The 12,132-nt window shown below is 39.6% G+C and overlaps 1 protein-coding gene across 2 annotated transcripts in view; it reads right to left on the bottom strand.

The window, feature by feature from the left end:
• Nucleotides 1-12,132, bottom strand: part of cdh24 (cadherin 24) — a 246,994-nt gene that overhangs the window by 59,774 nt on the left and 175,088 nt on the right. For both annotated transcript variants that reach the window (XM_011486562.3, XM_020710942.2), the window contains one exon: nucleotides 3,609-3,790. In XM_011486562.3, coding sequence (XP_011484864.1) covers nucleotides 3,609-3,790 — 182 coding nt within the window. The remainder of the gene's footprint in view (nucleotides 1-3,608; nucleotides 3,791-12,132) is intronic.

The raw sequence follows: 12,132 nt of genomic DNA, 5'->3' as shown, positions 1-12,132 counted from the left end.
CCGCGCAACTACAGCTCCACCCCCCCACTACTCTACCCTCTACAACCCTCCTCACCAGCCATATTATCCGAGGACTTTAAATTTTTTAGACATTCAAACATTATTTTGTGAGTGGATTTCTCTCTTTTTAATATTCACCCTTTTTCTTTTAATTTGAAAACAGAGCGTTCAAAATTTTCTGCAGCTGATTAAACTGATGCCTCACTTTGTCTGAATACATCTCATATATTCCACATTCCAAACTTACAGCATCCCCCCTGATGAAACCTGAATATTACCCCCCCACACACCCCCAAACAGCTCCCTCCTGGCAGCAGTCAAATTTACGTTACGGCCTCTTTTGGTGCCTTTGTGGAGGGATTAAAGCCGCACAAAGCAGCATGAGGGAGACCATGTTGAAATACTAATATTGTGTGTTTTGTTTTGTGTGTGAATCCAGTGGGAGGAATTTGGTGGGTGGGATACGTGTCCTGTTTTTATTTACTGTACGTGTAATTTTTCCTTTCCTTTCCGTTTCTCGTCTACCATCCTCCACTAATCGCTTTGAATCGCTAACATTTTTTGCAATGGCATCTCCGAACTCCCAGCCTGTAAGGGACTCCCCGTTGAATTTATTTTACCCCTTTTTTTTTATATTCTCATTTTTAATATGGATTTACTTAACTGTATGAAGGAATATTTCTGTACTCCCCTGTGCTTTTCAGTCTCCAGCTGTACTATTTCTCTGTGAGGCTGTCACCGATATTGCAGCTCTTGTCGTCTCCGTATTTCCCTCCTCGTCTGTTCCCACATCTCTCGCTCTTTTCGCCTTACTTTTATTCCCTTGTTACGCTGCACTCTGTGCTGTCATTGCCTCACAGGACCTCATTTAAACACTCCTCCCTAGGCGGCCCTTCTCTCCTTCATCAGGTCCTCTCTCTTTCCCCTACTTCCTCCTTTCCTCCAGCTTCTTTCTTCACACCCTCTTCCCACTTTTCTCCTACTCTTCAGAAAATCTCTTAAAGGACCATGAAATCCAGCTCTGCGTGCTTCCTCCAGGTGTGGATTGTTTTTATTTCACATTAGAAAAAAAAAAAAGAATCAAGGCTGTGAACTGACACTCTCACACACATTCTTGCATCCCCTGCTCATATTAGAGAGCAGATAACTGCATGTTTACAAAAGCACCCAATGTCCTTCTCAGAAAGATGAATGCACCCAGGTACTAACCAGGAAAAATGCAATGAGAAGTACATTCATGAGCACAAACATGTTAGCATAGAATACTTCTCAAAATATAGCAAAAACCCTTTTAATGAAAAAAAAAGTAGGTCTCAGGTTTCTTTCCTCTGCAGAAACTATCACAGTAATATGCCTCTTTATCAGATAAAAATATTTATGAGTGGAATCCAGGTTTTAAAGGATTTTGCTTTATGCCGTAGAACACCCGTAGGACGTCCACACAAACTACGCGCTGATTGTCAAGTACCGTCGTTTCTAACAGTCAGGCTGCAGGGAAAGTAGCGCGCAACATGTCCGCACTCTGTAAGGGGGGTAAAAATTCCCTTCAACATGTCACCCCCAGCATGACCGCAGAAATAAAAATGTGCATGAACATTTTCTGCTCTACTGGCTCACTGGCTGGTCTACAATCTTAAGATTTTGTGTGAGCCTCCTGTGTGCCCCCGAGAGATTTGCCCATTTTCCCCCTGCAGTTGTGACTGAGGCTGCGTTCACACCAAATGCCAAATGGCGTCCAATTTCAATGCACAAACGTTTTGAGCATCACGAGTGGCGGTCTGGCAGCAACACATTTTAAGTGTCTCGGCGCATCCAGATTTTAAATATACAAACTTTGGCAAAGAGGACAAGTTGAGTTCAACTTTGGCCCATGACGTGTTGGTGACATGTTCAGGTGGTGGAGTCCTTAACCAACATGGACGACAATCTGATTTTTCTTATTTTCATCGAGACAATAATTGAAGTTCCTCTAGAGACAGGTATATATATATATATATATATATATATATATATAGGTAGGTAGGTAGGTAGGTAGGTAGGTAGGTAGGTAGGTAGGTAGGTAGGTAGGTAGGTAGGTAGGTAGGTAGGTAGGTAGGTAGGTAGGTAGGTAGGTAGGTAGGTAGGTAGGTAGGTAGGTAGGTAGGTAGGTAGGTAGGTAGGTAGATCTCTAAGACATTGTCGTCTCAAAAGAAGCTCACATGCCAAAAAAGTGTGAGCAACCCCTGCTGTAGATGTATCAGAGTAAAATTAGTAATATTCCATGAAGCTGTATTTCCATAATTTCCATGAAACTGTATTTTCTAAACTGTCTAGCAAAGTAAAATATTTTCAAATGTTTTCTTTTTATAATTTGTTGGTGCAAAATTTAGGAAAGCTGCAAAATAATTCAGTTGGAGTAACTGAAATCGTCCCAAATTCTGCCTTTTCTCTGCAGTCGTGTTGTCGCACGTCACTGAGGTGTGTTTATTTATAATTCAGGAAAATAAATTGGCAGAATAAGAAAAGATGTCGTTTGAAGTCTGGTGACTCCAACATTGTTATATTTTAATGAAATTGGGCTTGCACTCATAACAAACCGCAGTGCATGTAGGACAAGATACATAACAAGGACATAATCACACAGTCCACAGATCAGAGAAATGTCTGACATTAAAAGGACACACACACACACACACACACATATATATATATATAGGTTTTGTTTTTTTTGTCGCACCACAGAGACATCTGAAGAGTTCATTCGAAATGAAAGTGTCACATCTCCATAAGGTTCGCCCAAGTGGTGCCTTCCTTTGTTGTACACGTGTATCATATGAGCACACAGTAGGGCCGCTACCTTCGTATGGACACAAGCGTACTTCAGCAGGCGGTTATACCACACTGACAGCACTTATCACCCCCCCCCCCCCAGTACTCAGACATCTTCATGGGAAAGTGATTACCAGGAATGACAGACACTTTAAGGAATGCCTGTTTGATACTGAAACAATCCAACATTACACTAAAGATGGATCCATTAGCCAGCTGCACTTGCTGATCCTTCGACACACTCTGTTCATGTAAGCTTTTTACTGAGCACCAGCAGTCAAAACGCCTCAAGGGGTGGTCAAAAGACTTTTTTTTTTATCCTGTAATTTGCTTGAATAATCCACAGGAAAACATTTGCATTTGGATGCTGTGATTGATTTTCAGACAGATGTTACATTACATTTGCTGAAAATAGACGGAAATGTTTTTTTTTGTTGTTGTTGCTGCTTCCTAGCAAGTAAAGAGAAAGTTTGTTAAAAGTAATCAAATCATCTACCTAATAGAAGACAGAGGAAAGGTTGGTTGAATACTCATTAGCTACATTAAAATCCTCCCTAAAATGGCTAATTTACAGGTTTAGCCACAGCATTCCCATGTAATTCCAGTTTAATTGGCTCAGACAATATGTTTTTAGCTGTGCTTAGATGCAAAAAATCTGTGGAATCATCATCATCTTGTTCCTCCTCGCCTTGACAGCCTCTGAACGTGCTCTCCACCTTTACAAGTCCAGTAACCTTTCCCTTTTTTTACAAATCTCTTATCCATCCATCCATCCATCTGTCTGTCTGTCCTCATCTCACCTTGTTGAGGATAATGACTGCCTCATGGTTGAGTCCGGTGATGTTGAAAGTATCCCCAGACTCCCCCTCCAAGATGGCGTACTCCATCCTGGCATTCTCAAAGAGGTCGGCGTCACTCGCGGAGATGCGTCCTATCTCTGCCCCCGGGATGGCCAGTTCGGAGACGGAGAACGACCAGATACCTAAAAACAGCAAGAAACAATAGCAATTGTCACGTTATTCACTCTAGCTCTGGCCTTTGTACTATTTGTGAATGTATCCATCCCGCCAAAGCCAGTTTTTACAACATTTTGGATGGAGCATCATTCAGTTTAACTGCATTGAGAGAACGGGCTGGGATGCGTTTGCGTGCCAAAATTGTGTTATTGAAAGCTTTAAGGAAGGTAGCAGAGAAAATGGCTAAAAAAGTTTAAATTAAAATGAGACAAATAAAAATCAGAACAGATAAGGTTAAACAGGAATATGCCATAGCCAACAAAAGTACAAACAACAGGCTATTTCATATGTGCTGCCATCAAAATTAAAACATGGTGGTGGTATTTCACTGCAGCACTATAGAAGTCCTGCAGCCGACCTTACACTTCACAACAATGCTCTATGAACCATACCACCCTGAGCAGGGTGCGTTAAAGTGGCCATTTACAATGAAAAGTCTATGTAAACACGAGTACACTGCCTGTGTGTATTCAAAGCTTTGTTCATGGTAGCTACATACATGTTTAAGACCGTTTTCAGGGTACAAAACACGCTGCCATGGAACACACATAAAAAATGAAACCAATTGAAATTTGACCCTTTCAGTTCACGGACGTGTAAGCCATTAAAAAATTGATCATGGGGGAGAAATTCATAATTCCGGTTTGTGGCTGACTGGAATTATTGAACACAAAGTCTATCATATCGGAATAGAGCTGTGAAAGAAAAAGTCTGGAGCCAGAACATTTTATATGGAGGGGTGGCGGGGGAACACAAGACTTTGGGAGGGTGGCAAAACACCAGAGTGGAAGGTCATTACGAATGAAATATCAGTAGGTATTTTTAACACCTATTTCTAATGATGCTTTGCCCCCTGGTCTGGAGAAAGATTTTGACCGCTTTCACATTTCTCACTGTCTCTTCCAACTGTAGGTGGCGGACATGTGCTAGTAAACAGTAGAAAAAGAAGGAGAAGTCCCTACTTTCTAGTTCAGTGTGAACACCATGAGACATACTTAAGTTCAAGAACCAACGTGTAGCATGTTACTGAACGCAAATCCCATGTCTGGTGTGAACATAGCATAAGGCTAGAAATATATATTGAAGGTGCCAGATAACCTGTTTAAAAAAAGAACTACAATCCTGACTTTTTAATTTAAAAAACATGTCTGACAAAGATGAGAGGAAGTCATTTGTGGAAAAAAAGGAGAAGGACAAGGCAAAATGTCAGTATTTGGCTCAAATACAGCCAATAGACCAGCTGACTCAAACAGAGCTGTTATCTGCTCAGCTAAAGCTAAGGGGATCAGATAGACCTGTAAACATGAGAGAACAGCATCACACAAACCCACTGGGTTGACAGAATAAAAGATAGTCAACCTTCAACAGGGCTCCATGAGTGTGAACACAGGCAGATGGATTCTGTGAGCAAAATGTGAGGTTATGCTGCCGTTTGACATCAAAGTATTCTAAAGTCATCCCTCAAGGTCTTTTCTTGTTGTTATTTCAAGTTTGTTGGTGTTGAATCTGCAATAGAAGCCTCGCTTTTCATAATTGCTAACATGAAAAATACATTTTTTTGCTGTTGTTTTTTTTTTGTGTGTTTGAACAGAAAGTGTTTTTCTTTTTCTCCTTTATTAAATCTATATTTTCTGCACTATAAGCCACACTTAAATTATGATCCTGAGTGCTTTATGGAATTCCAAAAAAGTACGACAACACAGCTAGCATGTAGCACTGTCGGACTGTATTTTTTGTTTTTTTATGTGTAACAAAAACATTTGGGGGTTAGCGTAGTCACAGTAGGCTAATGCTTGTAAATCTGTTTTTTTACGTGTTCCAAACTAGATCAGGAGTAACAGGTATTGGGAATATAATAGCACACCTACAATGTAGCATTGTTGGCCAGTTTATTCTTTACGTGTTGCTAACAAGGTTGGTTATTAGCGTATTCATTGTAACATTTGTTCTATAGGTGGCGTATCAGTCTCATTTTTTGTTTGTTTGTTGATGTTGCAAACAGGTTTAGGTGTTTGTTGTTGTAAATACACTAATATGGCTAGCAAACCAGTGTCGGACTGTTTTTTTTACATGTTGCAAACAAGGTTAGGATTTACAGCTATTGTGAATATGCTAATGTAGCAATGCTGGACTGTTTATTTGTTATTGTTATGTGTTTCTAACAAAGTCAGGAGTTAGATAGCTGACTTGATACTGCTAAAACGAAAGTAGTAACAGTTCCTGTTGTTGCTGTGACTACTTTCGTTTTAGCAGTTTCAAGTCAGTCTGTTTTTCTGCATGTTGCAAACAGTGGTGGGAGTAATAGGTAATACTCTAATGCAGTTAGCATGTAGAGGTAAAAACTATTTTTTTTCTTTTGTTACTTAAACGTTGGTAGTTAGCATAGTCATTAGCAATGTCAGAATTCCCACCCTTATAGTGCACTATTTAGTGCGATCACTATTTTGTAATGCTGTCCGAATCTACAATTCCCAAATCGAGGGGCCCTGGAAATTTCCCAGAAGTGTCTGCGAAAAACCAGTGTGCATCGATGCTCACTAGATCGGTGAATATAGACCACAATGCATTGCGTCTGAACAAGTTTTGCCAAAAAAAATGTTTTAAACATATTTTTTTTATTAAACCATCAACGTTTTTATCTCCACAAGACAGTGTACTCATAAATAATCATTACATATTAATAAGATTTTAACTTGGTGAAATCGATTCAATTTAAAAAAAAAAAAAAAAAAAAAAAAAAGTAGTGAGCATTGTGTCCAAATTGCTTTTAAAATTCAGGGCACATATAGTGCCGGACTATATCAGTTTTTTTTTAGTAGTTAGGGTGGCAATTTGGACACAGCCATAGTAACATTTCTTTTGCGGAGTACCAGTCTGTTTTTGTAACAAATGACATTTGTAATTATGCTAATTTGGCGGACATGTCACAAATAAGTTCTAGAATCACTGAGAATGCTGCTAATAAAGTTTGATTGACTGAGAGACCTATAGTTTTATATATTACAAACGTTTAAAAATAGACCATTCATTGACGGAGTGCCTTAAAATCTAGTGCGCCCTATAGTGTGGAAAAGATGCAATGTTATGCTTGCGCTATTGTTGCTTTATAATTTTACTGTATGTAATTACTATTATTTATTTATTATTTATGCAGCCGACTGCATTTTCTGTGATTTCAGCTCTCTGGTAAGCTACATTGGAAAAGTGCTATCACTTTTGCCCCACAGCCAAAATAGTCTCGTTTACATCTCAGCATGGGCTTCTCTGGGTCACTCCGACATCTGCACGAATCCATTTTAGGTGTACTAATGGTTCTAAATAGTCCCCAGGGGTAAGGTGGATGCTTTTTTGTCGTGTTTATCTTCCAATGGCCTCGTGATGGACAGGAAGTCTGTCCAGGGTGCACCCTGTCTCTCATACCATGAAAGCTGGGATAAGCTGCAGCCTCCGTGACCCTGAAAAGGATGATTGATGCACAGAAAATAGGAGAATAGATGGCGTTAATGTATAAATGACATGTCAAGGTTATCTACGCTTAAATCTTGTAGAATTTTTTTTTGTTTGTTTTTGTGATAATTGTGTTACATTTAATCCAACACCTACGATTTTCAAATCTTTGCCCATTTGGCTGGCTGTGTTGATGATAAGTGGAGTTTTATTCAAAAATGATTATTCGGGTTAAAAACAGTGCCCCCTGATTGCCATGTGATCTTGGATGTAATTCTTCAATGGCTCACATTTTATAAATAGCGAACCTTGTGCTCATTTTGTCCGCATTTACGATGACAGCACAAGTGAAGCATTCCACTGCTCAGCCCTTGCGGCTATTCAATGAGAAAGGGAAGATGTGTCATTTCTCTTTAAGTTCCTTGGCACCAAATCCTTAAAACCTCTCTGTTCATAAAAAAAAAAAAATGTTTTCATGTAAATCCCTCAGTGAATTAAAATAACCTATATGTAACATTAACCCAAGGATGTGCAGATTCAAATACCCAAGTAATTAGTCTCAACTTTAATCTTGTTCACTTGCCTGCAGCTTGACTGGACTTGTTCAGAAGCTCCGCTTCAACCCTCCAAGGCTGCACTGTTGCAGTTATTTCTTCCTTTATTTTTACAGTTCTGTACATTTGGCTTATTTGACAGAAAGTTTGCGTAATATCCTATAGTGCTAGAGGAATTTTGCATGAGCAAGTTGATTTAACTACCAATAAATTCACATAAACTCTAAAATAACTGGAATAAATTGACATAAAATGAGTAGGATAGTAAAGGAAATAAATTAATCTCAGTAACTAGTAGTGTAAAAATTTTTTTGAGAGTATATGCACGTTTATCCTTTTTTTTTTTAAGGAGCCAGTTTAGCTCGTGCTGGTTTGCGGCGCCTTCCATCCGTGAAACCCGAGTTCGACTCCGGGCTGCTCCCTGTTCCCTTCTCTACCTCTGCCGGTTCCAAGCCCGGTTTGAGAAGGTTGCGTCAGGAAGGGCATCCGGCGTAAAACATTGCCAAATTTACCATGCGACTCGTTCGCTGTGGCGACCCCTGATGGGAGAAGCCGAAAGTGGAAGAAGAAGATGCACGTTTATCCTTTTTGCAACCAAGTTTCCAATTTTTGAAATTACCGTCTGATCATCTTTTGATCTGTTTTAGAAGAGTTCCCAACGAGACCAACGGGGGCGTCCTGTACAATCCCAAAGACGTCTAGGTAAGCAGCTCACCAAAACCTCAAAAGAGTGGCAGCAGCTGCAGATACAACAGCCACCCACACAAGAAGGCAGAGGATTTGCAAAAAGACACATGAAATAAAAGTGGAACAAATCGGTTTTTATAATTTAGCTTCATTGCACATAAACCCAGTTAGCTATTATTAATGCTCTGCCCTAGACATTATGGCTTAGATACATTGATTAAATGCAGTGATAAAATCCAGAAAATCACATTGTCTGATTTTTAAAGAAGTTATTTGTAAATTATGATGGAAAATAAGAATTTGATCAATAACAAAAGTTCAACTCAACACTTTGTTATATACCCTTTGTTGGCAATAACATAAGTCAAATGTTTTCTGTAAGTCTTCACAAGGTTTTCACAAACTGTTGCTGTATTTTTGGCCCATTCCTCCATATAGATCTCCTCTAGAGCAGATTTTTTTTAGGGCTGTCTCTGGACAACACAGACTTTCAACTCTCTCCAAAGATTTTCCATGGTGGTGTGATCTGGAAACTAGCTAGGCCACTCCAGGACCGTGAAAGGCTTCCTACGAAGCCACTCCTTGGTTACCCGGGCAGTGTGTTTGGGATTGTTGTCATGCTGAAAGACCCACCCATGATTCATCTTCAATGCCCTTGCTGATGGTAGGGGGTTTTCACTCAAACTCTGATGATACATGGCCCTATTCATTCTTTCCTTTACACGGATCAGTCATCCTGGTCCCTTGGCTGAAAAAGAGCCCCATTACATTAGGTATTTTGTTCTTTGTTTTATATATATTTGTAAAAATTCATGGCAGCTGAATCATATTTTAAACAAACTGTATGGGGAGTTCATAAAATATATTTAATATGTGGCAATTTCACTTCTGCAGTGACTAGGTTTCTGTATGAAAAATCATCATGAAAAATCACAACTTTATTTCATTTTGGGGAAAACTAATTGCCAACATCAAGTATTGACTGAAACAACACATGCTTTTTTCATTAAACTAAATGGTAAGCACATTATACTTGAATTTAGTTAAATAATACACACAAAAACGTAGTAATCTATTTACAAAGACTAAACACTGGAATGTTTAACAGACAAATTATGTCCTCTCATAGACTTTTTCCACTCATATCCGCCGTTAATAGCTTCTTGTACATAAATATTTTGCACATTAGGTTATTAACGTTTCACTAATGTGCATTATGCAGTCAGTCAGGAAAATCAGATTTCATGGTTATAGTTTGATGTGACTAAACCAAGTGTGACAAATTTGGTTTTCAGCTCAGTGGTCCTTCTGTGCATAAGGCCAGGTCCATAAAGATGACTTTTGAAAAAAAAAAATAATTTCCTGTGTCCACAGAGTGAAGACCTCAGTGTAGTTACTCACCTATGAGATGAATTAAAGTGTGACTACCCATACAAAACAATACTGTATTTTTAATATAGTATATAACAATATATCATTCTCAAATAACCACTGGTTCCAACCGAGGTCTGCAGAAGAGTATCTCTGATCGTACAACACGTCCAACTTTGAGGCAGATGGGCTTCAGCAGCAAAAGACCACACTGATTGCCACTCCTTTCAGCTAAGAACAGGAAACTGAGGTAACAATTCAAACAGGCTCATCAACACATTGTCTGGCCTGATGAGTCTCCATTTCTACTGCTAGATACGGATAAAAGGGTCAGAATTTGGCATCAACAACATGAAAACATCGATTCATACTGTCAATGTTGTGTTGGCGTAACGGTGTGGGAATGTTTTCTTGTCAGACTTTGGGCCCCTTAGCACCGATTGAGCATGCAATACGGACCAAACTCTCTGAGGAATATTTCCAGTACCTTGTTGATTATATGCCACGAAGGATTAAGGCAGTTCTGAAGGCAAAAGGGGGTCCAACCAGGTACTAACTTTTATGTATCCAGTGCTTGATCTCCCCTGCTGCATTTGAGACTAAATTATAGAAAAACTTCCACATCCCAATGAATGTTTAGAAATGTCTTTTGAACAATCAAACTGTGCCTGAGTAATATTTTCCCAGCATCACATGCTATAAACATGAATTTCAATGAATTTTTGAAGCTTTTGAAAGCAGCACAAATCTTATAAACATCTCATCAAAGAGTGCAGAGGAGCTCCCATGACCCAACAAGACTCAGCCCAACAAGAAAGGGACAAAAAGTGCCAATAAATCAATGCTAAACGCCAGTTTATGTGGCGTGACTACCCAGCCTACCATCTGGGACTGACACAACACCAGACGGCGGCGGCTCGAACACAAACAGGCCTGTTGCTAATGAGACAGCAAATTAGCAAAGTTATTTACAAGTCAGACGGCAGTTTCTATTGATCTAGATGATTGTGTGGTGAAGTGGGGGCGCAGCAATGCCTGTTGCAGGTTTTCACGTTGACAACAGAAGACAGTCTTTAGCTCTGTCTAATACACACTTGTCACATACTGGGAGACCCTAAGTGACAAGAAGAGGTGTGATGTTGGTATAAGAAAGAAAGAAAAAGGCTAGCCTTAGTCATTATCATCGTTCTGCTCCCACAGGAGAGCAGCTGGCAACACTAGCCGTGCATCATTTCTACCTGTGATGGACTCAGGGAGGAGAGATGGATCCAGCAAGGGATACCAGGGGGAGAGGAAAGTAAAAGGTGAATGGCAGGGTCACGAATTGCTCACATCAGGAAGCTCAAAAAAAGCAGCAAGAACTGGATCAGATAAAAACACAGAATGTGTCGAGATAATGCATGGATGGTCTGTCCCCACAGTTTGCAGGGTAACGGCATTAGCAAGACCTTTAATTCTTAAAGTCTCCCTCCGATTATGTATTTTAAAAGCGTTCCCGGTGGTCTTTTTAACTATGATTATCCCAAATCTAAAAATCTGGGTCATTTTCTAAAATGTAGTTTCTGCAATTTCATTAAAATTTGGGTGGGACTGTTGGTGATGAGTAAGCCCACCCCTACTTCCCATCATCCATCTGTTTACATTGTCTCCAGGTAGCTTACAGCCTCTCGCAACCCCGACCTGACATCATTGGTGCAACAGAAATGGCGAGCAATATCTGAGCTTTCCAGCTGTACAGTTTTGAGCCAGTTATCGGCTCGGACCAGGAAAACAAAGACATACGTGAATCTAGTAGTCTACATATGTAGCTTCTACGGCACACCTATAAAACTTTTACAAATGCATTTTTTTTGTCTGCTCCTGATTTACAAGTATTTCACCTAAGAAATACTCAGAAATGCAATTTTAAGCTTAATTTTCTTTACTTATGTCCTCCATCATCAGAGAAATGCCCCATTTACATGATAAAACTAAGGCAAACAACCTCTATGTACATTTTGCCCATACTGCATGGATGAAAATTGCTCATACCTGAACATACATGGAAAAAGTGGGAAAAGTTGTGGTCTTTACGTGAAATGTTCACAAATCTTTCCCGAATGAACCACGTTAAAACCATGGAAGAAGTAGGAAGAAACCCCGCAAAGAACCCAAAAATTAATGTAGAACATGAATTGTGTTTGATCATTGCGCTGTTTATATGCAATTCTTTAGGGATTTGTGCATCACTTACGTAGTTTTAATGTGAT

Source organism: Oryzias latipes, chromosome 17 (genome assembly GCF_002234675.1).
Source record: "Oryzias latipes chromosome 17, ASM223467v1".
In the NCBI taxonomy this organism is placed as follows: Eukaryota; Metazoa; Chordata; class Actinopteri; order Beloniformes; family Adrianichthyidae; genus Oryzias; species Oryzias latipes.
The sequence above is the reverse complement of the archived record's forward strand: the minus strand, read 5'-3'. Positions and strand labels throughout refer to the sequence as shown.